Source organism: Tachyglossus aculeatus, chromosome 21 (genome assembly GCF_015852505.1).
Source record: "Tachyglossus aculeatus isolate mTacAcu1 chromosome 21, mTacAcu1.pri, whole genome shotgun sequence".
In the NCBI taxonomy this organism is placed as follows: Eukaryota; Metazoa; Chordata; class Mammalia; order Monotremata; family Tachyglossidae; genus Tachyglossus; species Tachyglossus aculeatus.
Genome location: NC_052086.1, coordinates 27109269 through 27127435, shown reverse-complemented (window position 1 = coordinate 27127435; position 18167 = coordinate 27109269). Strand labels below are relative to the sequence as shown.

Sequence of the window (18167 nt, the reverse complement as noted above, 5' to 3'; positions counted from 1 at the left end):
TAAAGGAATCAGGATGCTTGCTTACCTTCACTTAGGTCAAAGCCCGAGATGTCTCTCACCTTGAATTCGGCAGGGTGGGGAGGGGCTTGATGTGCCAGGCGAAGTCAAGTGGGTTAAACAACAAGTGCCAGGGAGAAGAGCCTTCTGGAAGGCTCCCCATTGAAATCGTGAAGTTGTTTTCTTTTTTTCTTAAATTCATTCATTCAATCGTACTTATTGAGAGCTTAAATGGTATTTGTTAAGTGCTTATTATGTGCTACGCACTGTTCATTCATTAATTGTATGTCTAAGCACTATATAAGGTAATCAGGTTAGACTCAGTCCATGTCCTACAATCTTAACCCCCATTTTACAGATGAGGGAACTGAGGCACAGAGAAGTAAAGTGACTTGTTGCCAACTTGTACTTCCCAAGCGCTTAGTACAGTGCTCTGCAAACAGTAAGCGCTCAATAAATACGATTGTTGTTGTTGTTGTTGTTGTTGTTGACTTGCCCACAGCAGGCATGTGGTGGAGCCAGGATTAGAACCCCGGTCTTTCTCGCTCCCATGTCCGAGCTCTATCCTACGCTGCTCTTGGAATTTGCTTCTTAGGCCACGTTGCTTCTTGGAATTCAACTCTCCTGAGCCACTGCCTGGAGCATCGCACTCCCGGGCCAGACAAGGGGGTGTACTCTGATTAAGGGCCAGGATATTGCCACCAGGCTGGGAAGGTGTAACCCAAGACCGGACGCGCCCCCGGGAAACGGTGGGCCCGTGGCCCTAGGACCGGCCTATTTCCCCGCAGGAAGAGGACCCCAGAGCAGCTCAATCCCAGGAAGTCATCAATAAATCTGTTGCATTTAGGTCTGATGGGACATCTGATATCAGAAGCAGCATGGCTCAGTGGAAAGAGCACTGGCTTGGGAGCCAGAGGTCGTGGGTTCCAATTCCAGAACCCCACTAGTCTGCTGTGTAACCTTGGGCAAGTCACTTAACTTCTCTGTGCCTCAGTTCCCTCACCTGTAAAAAGGGGTTTAAGACTGTGAGCCCCACGTGGGACAACCTGATTACCTTGTATCTCCCCCAGCGCTTAGAACAGTGTTTGGCACATAGTAAGCGCTTAATAAATACCATTATTATTATTATTATTATTATATCCGTTGCCATCATGCACCTAAGGCAGAAGGGAATTCTGCTTGTGCTCACTCTCTCTCTCTCTTCCCTTGGACAATTCAGAGCACTAAGGGCAATTGCCCATCAGAGCTGTTGACTAAAACCAAGGCTTTTTTCCTGTTGGAACAGTGTTCTGGCACCTCATTCCCGGCTCTCCCGCCCACAGACTTCAGAGAAAAGTCTCCAGGTGTTCCCTTTGTACTCCTGTGGTCTGTGAGAGACACCCCTTCCCAACATCCTCAGTGGCCCGAGAACAAAAGCAGGCTCATGTGAGAAAGGGGGAGCCCAACCTAGGGTTTGTAATAAGCTTCCACTTGCTTGGGGAACAGTTAAGGGATGGATTAGAGACACAACCTCTGCCCTCTAGGAGCTCGTGTGGCAGCTTGCTGCTCCTCACCTGCCTGCCTGTCCTCTGACACCGTGCCCGACTTTTCTCTGCCAGGTTAGCTCATTGTGGGCAGGGAACGTTTCCACCAACCCTGTTGTTTTGTACTCTCCCAAGCTCTCAGTGCTCTGCTCACAGTCAGTGCTTAATAAATACCATTGACGATGGTTAGGGTCAGTCACAGGAAGACAAATCTGCACTGTCCTCCGGTTGGCCTGGTGGATTCGAAGGTGTAAGGCCCGGTGGGTCCAGAAGGTCTGCTCCAGCCTGAGAGGATGGGATTGCGAGCAGCTGTGATGACCTCTTGGGTCATGCCGGGGCTGCCAGGGGGCTGGGGTAGGTTGTGGGGCAGAAGGCCCCCCAGATCTGCTTAGAGCTTTCCCACACCCCAGCTACACTAAGGTTCAGAAAAGGAGTGCCGACTCCTGTGCATTCTGGCTGTGATATACAATAAAGTCCTTCCCTCACAGCCCCCTCTTTCTCCGTCACCCTAGGTGCTAGCTTTTCAGGAGAGAGGAGGAGCAGCGTGGCTTAGTGCGTAGAGTGGGTATCAGAAAGACCTGGGTTCTAATCCCGAATCCACCATTTGTCTGCTGTGTGAGGTTGGGCAAGTCATTTAACTTCTCTGTGCCTCAGTTAGCTTATCTGTAAAATGGGGCTTAAATGGGACTGTGAGCCCACTTTTTAGACTGTGAGCCCACTATTGGGTAGGGACTGTCTCTATATGTTGCCAACTTGTACTTCCCAAGCGCTTAGTACAGTGCTCTGCACACAGTAAGCGCTCAATAAATACGATTGATGATGATGATGTGGGACATGGCCTGATAAGCCTCTGTCTACACCAGTGTTTGGTATATTGCCTGGCACAGAGCAAGCGCTTAACAAATACAATTAATAGTAATAAATCACAATCCTTCTTCCCCCTCTCTCATCCCAAGGTCCCCCCCCGCTCTCGGTTTCCACCTATCCTTTTTCTGCAAAGCCAGGAAGACGAAGGATTGAAACCAGTCATTGTAGGGAAACAGAGGGGAGAGCAAGAGGGTTATTGCAGTCAGCTGTCTTGAGCCCGGGCAAGGATCCGACCCACCCCACACTGCCTTTGCAGAGGCCAGTGCACTGTCGGAACCCAGTGTAGACTGCTAAACTCATCAGTCGGATTCTGACCAGCCAGCCAGAGGATTCTGTCCAGTTTTGGGTGCTGCTCCTTTGCTCTAAGGACCATCCCAGGGACCTCTGGGTGGGTAAGAGTTCGCTGTGGTCCCCAGGAGGCAACAGTGTCTCCTAGAACCCAGAGGAGACAGCTGCCCAACTGAGTGATAGAACGAAGTCATTTCTCTGCGCAGATCCATTTTGCAAGCCCTGCCACTCCGCTCTGCTCAAGAGGGCGCGTTCAAACCAGCACGCCAACTGGAAAGATTTACCAGCGTCATCAATCTATCGGGACGGGGCTCGGCATTTGTTCCTGGCTCTGCTGTTTAATTGCTTCAAGCTGTCGAAACGTTAGGAAAGTGTGACCTCATTCTCGGCAGGCTTCAGAGCCGTTCAGGTGTTTTATGCATCGGCTCCGTGGAATTCGGCTGTGCTGCCGGGTTGGGAGTTCCATGGGAGTTTTCAGTCTCACCCTTGGATTTATTTAATTTTTGTTTTTTATTTCCTCCCCTTCCCTTTTATCTTAGAAAATGGTCCTGGAGCAGCCCCCTCCAAGAGTAGACTCTGTAAATCCATGTCCTTTGGACAAGCTCTTCTCGAGGAGCTGATGTCCAGATCGGGCCGGGGAGGTGGAGAGAGGGAGCTGGAGCTGCTCCCGGGGAGTTCAGCGTGCCGGTGAGGCTTGCTGCCAGCTGACATGCCCATCATGTCTAGGTTGCTGTCTTCCCCTGTGGGTGGGAGGGGAACATCTCATTAGTAGCCCTTGTGAGTTCTCTAAACAGAAAGTAAGGCTACTTGATGCTGTAATGTAGCAGTTGTCAGACTATTTGGTGTTTCTTTCAGTGGGTCTCTCCTCTTTTTTTTTTATGGGTTGGGCGAAGTTTTCTGCTATGAGAGAGAGTCTGGGCAGACAGGACTCCAGGTCCCCAGCAGTCAGTTTCAGAGCTCAGCCTGGTCATTGGCCCTGAAATGCACCTTTCAAGTTTGAGATTGGGAGACCCTGGCTAATAGTGACTGGGACCAGTTGTAAGCAGTATTTATTGAGCACCTATTCTACGCAGAGCTCTGTGTTAGGTACCTGGTATCAGTGTCCACAGGACTGGAAGAGTTGGTGCCCGCCCTTGGGGAGCGTATGGTCTAGTAGGGGAATGTAGACAGGCACAGATTGTAATGGGCTAATGGGGGAAGACAGGTACATATTGCAAATGTACTCCAGAGAAAAAAGAATAAAATACAAATCTCGAGAAGGTGGCAACAAATATAAAAGCTAAAGGAGGCAAGGGCAGAAAAAGACTTTCACGTCCCCATGTGATTTCTCAGCCGTTAATTTTTTTGTGCCCATCAAGTGAAGTTTCTGCTTAACCTCAGGAAATTCCCAGAAAGGTCAGGGTAGATTATCTCGAGGTCGACTTGTCCCCGAAGTCCCCCCCCCCCCAACCCCCTCTTTATCCCACCCACTTAGGTTTTACTTCAGATCCCAGCTGCGGCTCTCCCTTGGAGTGGGGAGGGGAAGGGAGAGAAAGGGTTGTGGGAATGATCTAGTGACTGGTGCCGACCAGATCCCGCCGGGCTGTTGAGACCACAGGCTCTTTGAGGTGGCTAGAGAGAGCAAATTGTGCTCTGGAGTCATATCACGGAGGCCTCACGCTCTCTCGTAATGGGGGCTTAACGAGTTTCCAGAATTAAGCTGCATTTGATGGAGGCATAGAGCATGAAAAAGGAGAAACCCACAAAAGACGGTGACAGGCCTCTCTCCCGCCTCCCCGAGGCCCATCTGCTGACTCAGCTGGTGCCTCAGCACCTCCCCTCCGAGATCTTAACTGGTTGTGGCATGGCCATCTCATCAGGATATCTGTTGTCCTCCCTAAATATAAATCTATTTATATTAAAGCCTGTCTCCCTCTCTAGACTTTAACTTAGGTGTGGGTAAAGAATGTGTCTCCCAATCCGGTTGTATTATACTCTCCCAAACACCTAGTACAGTGCTGTACACACAGTAAGTGCTCAATAAATACCATCGATTGATCCTGACTTTGTGCTTTGGGTTCTCCTCCACCCCACAAACTTCCTTTCCAGAATCCTGACCTGGTGGACCAGTGGGCTGGTCCAGGGTGGCAATTCCGTTGCTCTCCCTTGCCCCGGCGGGGAGGCCTAGGGAGTCAGGGGAATTTGACTCCTCCTTCGGGGGTGGTGGTGAGGGGGTCGCGAGCTACTTGGCACTTGGATGGTTTTGATTTTCCTTTTGCCACTGGAATGCCCTTATGGGAGCCCTCTCCTCTTTCCTCACCAGCCTTGGCTTCTCAGGCTCAGATGCGGTTGCCAGGGTTGATGACTATAGGGATTTCTGGCCAGAGGGGTGGCTGGCAGTGTGGCCGACAGCCTTGAAGCGGGGCAGGGGAGAGGAGAATGGAGACAACATGGACCATTCAGTTGACAATGGCAATATTCAGCTAAGCTCCCTAACTCTCTGCCCGTTCACCTAACCATGGGCACCCAGCCAGAAGGTCTCCATCTTCAGTATCACCTGACTGCCCCATCCCCCTCTGCTCAACTTTCCTCATCTAAATAATTTCAGCCCCCCAACTTTACCCTTCCAGTCTAAAACGCTTGTTCCCCTTTCCTTGCTACAGTGGATCCTGTTTTGCTTTCTAATTTGATTTCAAGGAAGGGCAGGAAAAGAAAGAAGTGAAGCCCTCTTGGAGCTGCTGATTTTAAAAACAAAAGCCTGATTTCTTCTTCTGCAGATTGTCATCTCTGGGTCTCAATTTCTTGCTCATGAGGGGTTCTGCTAAAGGGCAGCAAATGCAAATATATTCAGCGTGTCAGAAGGCAGGAGAGAGAATCAGTGCCTCCCTAAGGGGTTTGCTTGTCCACCCTAGGGGCTCTAGATATGACAGGATGGTAAAGACCTCTGGTATCTGAACTTAGGTGCTTTCTCTTTCTCTCTGGCTCCTCTTCTGTCCTGAGAAGGTCCTTGGAGTTAATGTCCAAGATGTCTTCCTAATTTGAGGGAGAGAGAACAGGTATTTAATCCCCAGAAGCAGCATGGCCTAGTGGAAAGAGCAGCGGACCTCGGTTCAAACCCTCGGCTCTGCCTGTTGTTTGCTGTGTGATCTTGGGCAAGTCACTTAACTTCTCTGTGCCTCTTATTCCTCAACTGTAAAACAGGGATTAAATCCCTGTTCTCTTTCCTACTTAGACTCTGAGCCCCATGTGGGACAGGAACTGTTTCCCATGTGATTAACTTGTATTTACCCTAGTACTAAGAACAGTCCTTGAAACACAGTTAGTGCTTTACAAATGTAATAATGATAATAATTTACAAAAGAGGAAACAGACAAAGAGAAGTGACTTGCTTGAGGTCCCACAGCAGACACGCAGCAGAGCCAGGATTAGAACCCAGGTTTCCTAACCCCCAAACAAAGTAACATGGCTGCCTCCTGACAGCCCAGCCCACCTTAAAGCTCAGCGCATCCTCCTTGAGCTTCCCTCACCTATTTGTTGTCGATTAATTTCTCTGCTCTACATCAACAAGTTTTGTGCCTTCTAGCTCTCTCCCTGCTCCCTTCATCCTGCTGCCCGCCAGCTCTCTGGTCTCAGTTTCCCTGATCAACATTTTGGGCCCGACAGGCAGGCTGAAACCACGGCTTCATCCCATGGTGTGGGCACCTGGTGTGGATTTTACAACTGTTGTTGCTTAGCATTTGAGGCCCGTGGTGATCAAGGCCCTGGGCAGAACAAACCAGGTCCTATTCACCCTCTGAGAGCTGCAAACTAGAGAGGCGTCTCCCCCAGTGTGTTCAATAAGTGTACGTTCAGATCCTGCAGGCGCATACTGAAAACAGACAGTGGAAAACCAAGGGAGAGCTCTCTCTGTGCAGGAAAGGTGGCAGCCACACCTGGCCATGCCCGGGCCCCTTCAACCAGGGATAAGGATCTTGGAACCAAGCGTGGCAGCCACCCCAGCATCCTCAGTAGTGTTTATTGCCACAATCTACAACCTGGAGGGAGTGTTGGAGCCAGATGCATTACTTGCCCTAGGCATTGGTGCAGTTTCCCTTGGGGACAACCAGAGCCAAATTCACCCCTCAATCCTTGGAAATGTCCAGGAGCTGTCTCGGTTCCAGTGTAGAGCTTGTCCTCTCCATCAACTATTAATTTTTTTTTTTTTTGGATAGCAACAGCTGCTGCTTTGGGCCTAGAACTTCCACGGATTTACTCCCCATTTCCTCATCCCACTGTGCCTCTCCCTCATTCCCCCACCTTCTCTCCTCCCAACTCCTGCGGATTTCTCTTGTTATCCTACAAATCACATAATAATAAGGTCAGCGATAAACAGGAACTACAGTAGCTGATAACAGCATATAAAAACAAATCACATGAAACAGGGTAATTACCGAGAAAGGATCGACCGGAGTAATGAAGTAATTGTTTTCTTTCCTGCAGCCGCTGCCTCTCTGCGCTGCCTGCTGAGCTGACGGGACAGGGCGGGGGTACAGGTGGTGGGGGACGGTGGGGCAAGGAGAGCCGAGCTGGCATTTTCTACCTTTCATTCCTGCCTCAGGATGGGATCCCCTCCTAGGTACCTCTGAAGAGGAGGGGCACCCCAGCCCCTCACCTGTCCCTCCAAGAGGGCGAGCAAATCAACACAACCAAAGAGAGCAATGGGTCCCACTGGCAGGTGTCGTGCTGGCACTGGACTTGTGAGAAGGGGATCTGCAGCTGGTTGGCATCAGTCCTAGGCAGCTAGTCTTCTTAATATATATGCTGTCTGGTGCTTACTCTGTGCAAAGCACTGCGCTGCTTTGCGCTGCACTGCAAAGCACCTCCTTCCCTTCCCCACAGCACCTGTATATATGTATATATGTTTGTACATATTTATTACTCTATTTATTTTACTTGTACATATCTATTCTATTTATTTTATTTTGTTGATATGTTTGGTTTTGTTCTCTGTCTCCCCCTTCTAGACTGTGAGCCCACTGTTGGGTAGGGACCGTCTCTATATGTTGCCAACTTGTACTTCCAAGCGCTTAATACAGTGCTCTGCACACAGTAAGCGCTCAATAAATACGATTGATTGATTGATTGCACTGAGTGACAGGGGACGCGGTAGACTAGAAACTCCTTCCTCTAGACTGTAAGCTCCTTGTGGGCAGGGAGTATGTCTACCAGCTATGTTATATTGTGCTCTCCCGAGTGCTTAGTATAGTGCTCTCAAAGTAAGCATTCAGTACATTCTATTAATTGACTGATATGAGGACAGAAACTCGGACACCACCCTGGTTTTCAAAGTTGGGGATGAGGAGGAAACGGGTAACAGATCTGCCAGGAAAGAAATAACTTGAAGTATTCAACAGACTTGATAAATGGAGATCCTGGTTCTGGTTCGTTCCAGGAACTGAGGCACCTCTCTCCTCGTCCTTTGCCTCACCAGTTGGCCCATCAGCCTGCGGACGTGGCCCTTCATCCCATCCTCGAAGGGAACGGGGCTCATCCAAACCCTATTCGTCCGGGCTGGGATGGGCTGCTTTGCTAGATCTTCTGGTACTGTCACTTTACAATCCTCAGGGAGACACACGAGCAAGAATCTGATAGGGTTCTGAACCGCCCACCTTCCCCTCTCCCTCGATCATCTTCCATTCCAGGCGTCTCCAGCTGAGAGTCAGATTCCTCTTTTCGGGGTGATGAATGGGCTTGTGTTGACTCAATAAGCTGCAGCGGTCATGGGTGTGTGAGCTCTCTCTGAAGTGTCCTGTTGGGTTTTAATTCAGTGAATCAGACAGAACGAGTGGGCTGGAGTGCTTGGACAGTCTGGCGGGACGTGGGAGGGATGTATTGGTGGGACTGGGGGGCTTCCTTTGTCCTTGTATTTCCCTCCTCCTAATGAGATGGGTGTGAGCAGGGTCATGTCTCTGAATCTTTGGAGCCGGATCTCCTGCTTGAGTCCCCTCCTCCCACCACCTGCTCCTCCCTCTCCAGTCAGTGGGAGTCAGTTGAATGGTCAGAGAGTCAGGTGGAAAGCTCTCTGGGATCCTGAACCCCAGAATTTTCTGGGCACTGATGAGGGGTGGAGAACTGAGGAGCAGTGACCCTGAAGCTCCAGGGAGGAGATGGTGGGGAAATCATATAAGTTCTCTCCCCGTTCCCCTGTCGTTTGTAACCCATAGCCCAATCTCCACCCAAAGCAGCACCCCAGCTTGGTCTGTCTTGGGTCATGAAGCCTGTTCTTCCTAGCGTGGCTCCTCCCCAAATTCGGCCGACAGCTTTGCCCACAAGGGAGTGCGGAACTTGTCTTGGAGGTGGGGTGGAAGCTGGGTGGAGAGGGGGCACTCCACAGCCAGATGTGCTCATGGTGTGCCAGCCTGGCCATGTCATTCTGCAGACGAAGACCAGGAGTTAGAGATGCCCTGGCTCCAAGGGCATTGGCCCCATTATCTCTCCTTCCCCCTTCTGAGCCGTCAGCTCAGAGAACTGCGGAAAATCGGGAAGTTTGGCATTTTGCATTTTCCGTCGCTTTCCCCAGCTCTCCTTTGTCAACTGGTTAATGGACACTTTGCCTGGTAAGGAGGCTCAGAATCCCTCCTAGGATAGCTCTGTGGCCCATCTTGATTTACACACCTGAAGGGGAACAGCTGGTCAGAGCTACCTCAGTGGGGTCAACCCGGGAGCCCCCAGAGGACACTTCAGTGGAGGCAAGTCTGCAGGCTCTTGAGGATAACTCAGGGGGGATGACCCGGCATTCACATGAGGATATTTCAGCAAGGTCACCTAGTTAGCCTGCTAGCAGCTGCCCGGGGAGCGGAAGGTGAAAGAGAAAGGGAGAGAAGAGCAGGAGGGAAGGACTGGCCCAAGTCCTTTGGAATGTCAGAGGTGTGCAAGCCTTCATTTCAGAGCTGCACAGCCTCCCGAAGCTGAAATGCCATTTCCTCCTTTCATTATTGAATGGCAGAAGCATTGCCTGGATCCTTGGATGTGGGGGTGTTGTAATACAGAACTCCCAAAATAGAAGAGGAAGTGCCAGTTGTGGATCAAAAGGCTACTTTTTGGACTGCTTGGAATCTAGAAGAGTCCCACGTTTCAGTCAATCGAAAGTATTTATTGAGTGTTTACTCGGGTCAGAGCACTGCACTGAGTGCTTGGGAGAATAATGTTGAATTAGTAGAAATGATCTCTACCCTCAAGGAACTTGTAGTCTAACTGGGGAGACAGACACTAAAATATCCCTATTGGGAATCATAGCTGGGAACACCTCCCAAGCCCTTCATCACTGAGTGAGCCCACTGTTGGGTAGGGACCATCTCTATATGTTGCCAACCTGTACTTCCCAAGTGCTTAGTACAGTGCTCTGCACACAGTAAGCACTCAATAAATACGATTGAATGAATGAATGAATGAATGAGTGCCCCTATTCAGCATACTGTTAACTTATCTGCCACTTATCTGTCCTGGGTGGAGGGTCCTGGGCAGGAAGATGATTTCGCCATATTTTTGTGCAAGGCTTCTACAGAACAAAAAGCAGGAATGCACATGTATATTCCTGATCTGGATCTGCGTGCGTGAGGAGGGATGTTAATGATGTGCATATAGCTATAATTATATTTATTCTGACAATTTTGACACCTGTCTACATGTTCTGTTTTGCCGTCTGTCTCCCCCATCTAGACTGTGAGCCCGTTGTTGGGTAGGAACCATCTCTATATGTTACCGACTTGTACTTCCCAAGTGCTTAGTACAGTGCTCTGCACATAGTAAGTGCTCAATAAATACTATTGAATGAATGAATGAATGAATGAATGAAGACAAATGCTTTGGGCCTTTGAGCCCCCTTTTACCTCTCTTCCACCCCATCCCCCCGCCCTACCTCCTTCCCCTCCCCACAGCACCTGTATATATGTTTATACAGATTTATTACTCTATTTATTTTACTTGTACATATTATTCTATTTATTTTGTTAATGATGTGCATCTAGCTTTACTTCTGTTTATTCTGATGACTTGACACCTGTCCACATGTTTTGTTTTGTTGTCTGTCTCCCCTTTCTAGACTGTGAGCCCGTTGTTGGGTAGGGATCGTCTCTATATGTTGCCAACTTGTACTTCCGAAGCGCTTAGTCCAGTGCTCTGTGCACAGTAAGCGCTCAATGAATATGAATGAATGAATGGAGACAAGTAAAAGCTGAAGCGTCTTCCTTTTCAGCATTAATTCTGTCACCTCCATTCAAGATCTCCCCCATCTCCCCTCCCCCAACCTTTCTTGTGCTGGAGGCCGAGCCCAGGGCACTTTGGAGTCAGAGGCCGTTTAGAAGGATCGCAACATGGAGAACTTAGGGGCTTGGGGTGCCTGGTTGTTGGCATTTAAACATCTGGGACTCTGGGAGAATAGGGTCCAAACAGCAACAGTGACTGTTCTGGGCTGGGAGTTCAGCTGGTACTTTGTTGCAGCCAAAGGGCTGCCATATAGCCCTCTTCCTTGCAACTTGGGTGAAAAGGATGAGGTGATAGAGCCTGAAGATCCATGAGGGAGGAGGTCGGGGAAAACACTTCTGACTCCAGAGGATTTGGGCCCACAGATCTGAGTGTGATTGATCCAGTTTAATGGGGAAACCATTGAGGTGGGAGACTCAGTCAAATGTATTTATTGAGAGCTTAATGCGTGCAGAGCACTGTACTACGTGCTTAGAAGAGTACAATACAACAAGGAACTTCCTTGCCCACAATGAGCTTATAGTCTAGAGACGAGGCCTTAATAACAAGGCCAACAATTATAATAATTGTTGAGTATTTGTTAAGTGCTTTTCATGTGATGAGTGCTGTGTTAAACCCTGGGGTAGATAGAATACAATTAGTAGGACTCAGTTCCTGTCCTGTGCTCACGTTCACAGTAGAGCAGATATTGAATCCCCACTTTACAGTTGAGAAAACTGAGGTACAGAGGTACAGAGAAGTAAAGTGACTTGCCCAAGGTCACTCAACAGGCCAGCGGTGGAGCAGAGATTAGAACCCAGGTCCCCTGACTCCCAGGTTTGAGCGTTTTCCACTAGGCCACACTGCTGGCAGAAGTGGCCCAGACCATCAGGTTGGGTGAAGGAGATCCCCCGCATCTGCCATCTGGTCCCACATCTAAAAGAGGATCCTTTCCCAGATTGCTGTCAAGCTTGAAAAGAACTCACAGCCTGCAAAATATCTTTCCTACTCTTGCTTTTCTGGGCACAAAGTGAGGTTCAGCGAATGGCTTAAAACAGTACCCCTGAAGTTGGGTGCCCCGAGGGCCCCTCACCCTAGCTAAGGCCGGGGGATGCCAGGACGAGCAGGTCATTGACTAGTCCAGAAGCAGGACACGGGCTCCCCAGAGTCTCGTCCCAGCTCATCCTCCTTTGGGGAGTGAGAGAAACCGGATTGGCTATCTCGACTAGCAGGGAAATAAATATTTTTAAATAGTTTTGTTAAGTGCTTACAGTGTGCCAGGCACTGAACTAAGCTGTGGGGTAAATACAGGATAATCGGGTTGGATACAGTCTCTGTCCCACATGGGACTCACAGTGTTAATCCCCATTTTACAGATGACGTAACTGAGTCAGAGTGAAGTTAAGTAATTTGCCCAGTGTCACACAGCAGATGTGGCGGAACTGGGATTAGAGCCCAGGTCCTTTGACTCCCAAGCACCATGTTCCTTCCACTAGGACACGCTACTGCAGTGATTGCTGACACTAGGTGGATATTCCCCAAACAAGAAACCCGAGTTAGCTGGCTGAGGATTCCACACTTGGAACTGAAGAATTCATCCTGGCTAAGGCTGGTTAACCACTTTCCATATTAGCTTTTTCTCTGGAGAGGGGTTGGGGAGGGTGTCTTTCCTGTCATCCCTGCTCGTTTCATTAAATGCTCTTTGCCTTTCAAGCCGAGGGAATCGAGGTGGAAAAGAAGGCCGGTTAATAAATGGTTGTGACCCTTTCCTCCTCGCCTCTCCTCCCTGGAGTTCCCCCTCGAGATCAGCCTGGCCAGCGTCCAGATCGAGTGAGTCACAGGGTAGTTTCAGAGTGCTTCTCCCAGCACCTCTAAAGGCCTTTTGATGGAATGAGACACTGCTCCAGTTGGTCGTAATTAAGGTAGCAAAGTTATATGAACTTCTTTACCTGTTTACTTAGTGGCTGAGACAGCAGCTGCCGCCTGGCCCTACACTCTGTTCACTGTCTTGCATTTGTAAGTCAGCATTTCCACTGTATTTTCTCACTAGGGGAAAAGAAAACACTCCCGCCCTGTTGGACGGCAGGAGGAAGGGAGCGCATTAAGCTAAGCCATCAAGGGATTTTCTGAGAGAACAGAAACCCGAGGGGCAGTTCTCAAGGGCTCAGATTGAGCTCTGCTCTGGCCTTAGGGCCAGCTAGTGAAAGGTCGCTCTGGAGGGATGATTCTGTCACAGAATGAGTGTGTTGGGAAGCTGTCCATCTCTGGGATGGGCTCTGCCACAGGGCTCGTGGAGGGAAGACTTTCCCAGGGTTTGCTTTCTGGGTTCCCCTGGGGAATCGGCTTCCAGCCAAACGTGATGCTACAGTCTGATCACAGGTGGGGTTCCTCATATCAGGAGTTCCAGCTTTAAGGATTTAAGGCAGGCGTCAGGACAGGCAGGAAAGGGAAATTGCTGAGTGGAATGTGTCGAAAGTGGAAATTGAGGGCCCATTCATTCATTCAGTCTTATTTATTAAGCACTTACTGTGTGCAAAGAACTGTACTAAGCACTTGGGAAAGAACAACACAACAATAAACTAGTGACAATCCCTGCCCACAATGAACTCACAGTCTAGAGGAGGGAGACAGACATCAAAACAAATAAAATTAGATATATATCTATATATATATTTCTATGGGGCTGAGATGGGAGGGGAGAGCAAAGGGATGAAGTTAGGGTGATGCAGAAGGGAGTGGGAGATGAGGAAAAGTGGGGCTTAGTTTGGAAAGGCCTCTTGGAGGAGATGTGCCTTCAATAAGGTTTTGAAGGTGGTGAGAGTAATCATCTGTCAGATTTGAGGAGAGAGGGCGTTCCAGGCCAGAGGCAGGGCGTGGGCCAGGAGTCGGTGGCAAGACACCTGAGATCGAGGCCCAGTGAGAAGGTTAGCACCAGAGGAGCAAAGTATGTGGGCTAGGTTGTAGAAGGAGAGAAGCAAGCTGAGGCAGGAGGGTGCAAGGTGATGGAGTGCTTTAAAGCCAATTGTGAGGTGTTTTTGTATGATACGGAGGTGGATGGGCAACCACTGGAGGTTTTTGAGGAGGGGGGTGATGTGTCCTGAACGCTTTTATAGAAAGATGATTCAGGCAATGGCATGAAGTATGGACTGGAGTGGGGAGAGACAGGAGGTTGGGAGGTCAGCCAGGAGGCTGATGCAGTAATCTAGGCGGGATAGGATATGTGATTGTATTAACGTGGTAGCAGTCTGGATGGAGAGGAAAGGGTGGATTTTTGAGATGCTGTGAAGGTGGAGCCGACAGGATTTGGTGATGGATTGAATATGTGAGTTGAATGAGAGAGAGAAATGAAGGATAATGCCAAGTTTATGGGCTTGTGAGACAGGAAGGATGGTGGTGCTGTCTACAGTGATGAATGAGAAAGTCAGAGAGAGGACAGGGTTTGGGTGGCAAGATAAGAAGCCCCATTTTGGACATGTTATGTTTGAGGTGATGGGAGAACATCCAAGTGGAGATGTCGTAAAGGCAGGAGGAGATACAACCTTGGAAAGAGGGAGAGAGATCAAAGGAGATGTAAATTTGGGTATCATCTGCCTAGAGATGGTAGTTGAAGCCATGGGAGCGAATGAGTTCTCCAAGAGAATGAGTGTAGATGGAGAATAGAAGGGGACCCAGACCTGAACCTTGAGGGACCCCCACAGGATGATAATAATAATGGTGACATTTGTTAAGTGCTTACTATGTGCCAAAAACTGTATTAAGCGATGGGGTAGATACAAGATCATCAGGACTGATGCAGTCCCTGTCCCACCAGGAGCTCACGGTCTAAGTAGGAGGGAGAACAGGTATTGAAACCCCATTTAACAAATGAGGAAACTTAGGCTCAGCATCATACAGGATGTCAGTGGTGGATCAGGATTAGAACCCAGGTCTCCTGATTCCCAGGCCTGTGCTCTTTCCACTAGGCCACAGTACTCCTTGAGAAAATGTACTGTGAAAAGGGTAGGGGGCCCAGAACAGGGCCTTGGGACACCCACAGTTGGGGGATGGGAGGTGGCAAAGGAACCAGTGAAAGAGACCCAGAAGAAATGGCCAGAGATGATGGGAGAGACCTGTTGATGGAACCAAGGTATGATTACATTTCCAGGGGAATGGAACCAAACTGTCAGAGGTCACCATGGGAGTTGGTAAGCACTTAATAAATACGGTTGAATGAAGGAGAGGAAGTGGAAGCAGAGGGTGAACTAGACTGTAAGCTCATTGTGGGCAGGGAATATGGCTATTTATTGTTATTTTGTACTCTCCCAAGCACTTAGGACAGTGCTCTGCACACAGTAGCGCTCAATAAATACGATTGAATAAATTGAATAAATACGATTGAACCTGCAGGCCCTGGACTGGCTCTCCACAGGGGCAGTTTGGCCAAACCCAGTGGCCGAAACTGATTGGCCTGCCCTGGGCTTATAGGTTGGGAGGAGACTGGCTCAGGGTCTGTGTGCCCAAGATGGCAGAGCCTTGGATTTCCCCACCCTGAGTTGGGATTCTCAAAGTTATCAGGCCTGGACCTGCTTATCTAGGGGGCGTGGGGGACGGGAAGACTCTCTGACATGGATGTATATCTCAGTCAACCTTTTAACATATTTTTATTTTAGAGATATCAGGACATGAATGCCCCCAAGGAACATAAAAATATGTTAAAAGGTCGACTGAGATATACATCCATGTCAGAGAGTCTTCCCGTTCCCCACGCCCCCTAGATAAGCAGGTCCAGAGATATATTTTAGAGCTATCAGGACATGAATGTCCCCCAAGGAACCTAGAACCAGAGGGGGGACAGATGCCTGAAGTTTTGGGCTTTGCCACCTGGATCGGACTGCCTTGGATGCATTAGTGTGTGGGAGGGAGTGTTTTCAGTGTAATAAAACTAAGGCATATTTATTGTTCCCAGGGCTTGAGAGTGGAGCCAGGCTTTCAGGAGAATGAAAAGTATTTGGAAAAATGGTGGCTTAATCAACGACCTGGCAGAGCACCAGGACTTTGGAGGTCTCTGGGGCTGCAGGGGGGCTCCTTTGTGGTTGGGAGCCCTTGGAAGCACCTTGCAGGGAAGAGGGCTGGAGAGGGGAAGGAAAACCCTGGGGGCAGTGAGAACCCTACCTGTGAGGAGTGGAGGCTCCCTGCCACTTGGGAGAAAGTACCAGCCTCTTCATTCACCATTTCCAGTTGGGAGAAGGTGGCCTCTTTGTGTACCACTTTCTCCTTCTGCCCACCCTGTGGGGATCAGAAGATTAGCCCAGTTTCAGGAAGCTGCCCCCGGATTCTGGCTTCTGAATTTGTGGGTGGAGAGTGTGCCTTCGCTCTCTGGGCAGGCGCCACAGGTTGGCATGCAGGACCAAGGAGTTGGCTGCTGCCGTGCCCAAAGGAGAGGAGTGACCTTCCTGGGGGCTTCTTTAAGGTAGGTGGGAGGATGCTGAGCCCCTGCCCTCAGCTGACTCTGCTGCTCCTTTTGTCTCCCCTGCAGGATCGAGGCCTGGCTGGGAAGCTGGAGCCCGTGTCTCCCGTCAGCCCTGCCCATGCCACCTCAGAGCTGGATCTGCTGCCGTCCAGGCTGTCCAAAGAGGAGCTCATCCAGAACATGGACCGCGTGGACCGAGAAATCACTATGGTGGAGCAGCAGATCTCCAAGCTGAAGAAGAAGCAGGTAGGGCAGAAGGGCCGCAGTGGGGAGCCCCACAGGCCTTGGCCTTCTGTTTTTCGTTGTCTTCTCAAGGGAGAGCCTCTTGCACAACCCTGGGTCGTCTGGGGCCCTTGGGGCAGCTCAGTCTTTGGGTGAGACTGGTCTAGGGGCTCTCCTCATAGTGGAGCTGGGTGTCCACACCTCCCAGCAGCCCCAGGGTGGAACTGCCGGCTAAGCTCGCCTCATCTCCTTCTGGTCCTTCTGTCTACTGAGGGAGCCCAGGGTTTAGGGCCTGGGTTAGGCGTGGTAGAGATATTGTATCCTAACCTGGGTACACTTGGCCGATACTTGACCATTGGGTGTGGTGCTCTTTGTAGGTAGGATCTGAGTAGAACTGATGTATGGTGGTTCCCCACCCACCCACCGCCGGGCCCCAGGCGGCCTCTGCTGAGGGTGAATGTGACCGCCTCGGCTTCAAGCAGATGCCTCGATGAAGGAGCCATCTTGCTGAGCTGGATTTAAACTGGTCCTACCAGGGATGGCTCTTCCCAGCACCGGGCCTGAGCTCTCTCTGTGCCAAGAATCTAACACCGCCCTCTTCTCTGCGCAACCTCTAAAACAGCCCCGGGCTCCCTTATGCAGCTGGGTAGGGTGGTGCTGCATGAGCTCACCCTAAAAATAAAGGAGGAAACGGGATTCACTGTCCCTTCCCAATCTTAGGGCATGTTGGAGGGGGTATGCGTCATTCCTCTTCAAGTTTTTTGGGAACTACAGCGCCACTGACTGTGGCCACTGACACGCCACAGTGTTTTAGGGCTGTATTTTCTAGAAACCTTTGCTTGGGCTGGAGAGCTTAGCGAAGACCCTTAGCCAGAATTTCCAGACCTATCCCAGCCAAGCCAGGGCAAACAGTCACCCAGGCAATAGATGGAGAACTTCCTGAGGGCAAGGGTCACCAAGCCCTGCAGCAGATTGTTGAGGGAGGCTCCAAAAATGATGGGAGATGAGCTACTGCAGTAATGGGGCAGTGGTGGCAGAGTCGGTTGTCCCAGACTAATGGCCTCCTCAACCGTTCAGTCCCTGAGGAGGAGCCCAATCAGAGATGACAATTGACAGGAAGCCTCTCCCTCTTCCCCCTAGTCCCCTCGTTCCTCCAGCCCCCTACACTTGGACTGTGAGTGGACAGACATTGGTGTCGAGCTAATTGAGCAGAGCTCTCTCTCAGGTCTTCCGGTTCTATGTGTCTGTTCCTCTCCCTCCAATGTCAGATGTGTTTTTGCTTAATTAATCCAGGGCACCTGTTTTCAGCTGCCCTTATCACAGATGTAGCAAAGGGACTTAGGTGGTGGGGCAATCAGATAGATGGAACGGGTGTCTGGAACCAGGCCGTGAGGCAGAGCATGTGCCCCCGGAACCAGAACAGCATTTTGACTGGTTTGACGGTAACATCTGGAGTGATTGGGGGGGATGGGGTGGAGAGAGAGAGAGAGAGAGAGAGAGAGAGAGATTGACTGTCGGTGAGGAGGGGGAAGTGAGGGAGAAAGAGGGAGTGAGAGAGAAAGCGGGGGTGGAAGAGAGAGAGTTTGCTCAACTGGAGTCCGATCTGGCATAGGCCCTAGGTG

At 50.2% G+C, this 18167-nt stretch overlaps 1 protein-coding gene across 1 annotated transcript in view; it reads left to right on the top strand.

Annotated features, from left to right (window-relative positions):
• NCOR2 (nuclear receptor corepressor 2) overlaps positions 1-18167 on the top strand; it is a 443860-nt gene that overhangs the window by 209507 nt on the left and 216186 nt on the right. Inside the window, exon 5 of the mRNA XM_038762437.1 lies at positions 16390-16569. Within this exon, the coding sequence (XP_038618365.1) occupies positions 16390-16569 (180 nt within the window). The remainder of the gene's footprint in view (positions 1-16389; positions 16570-18167) is intronic.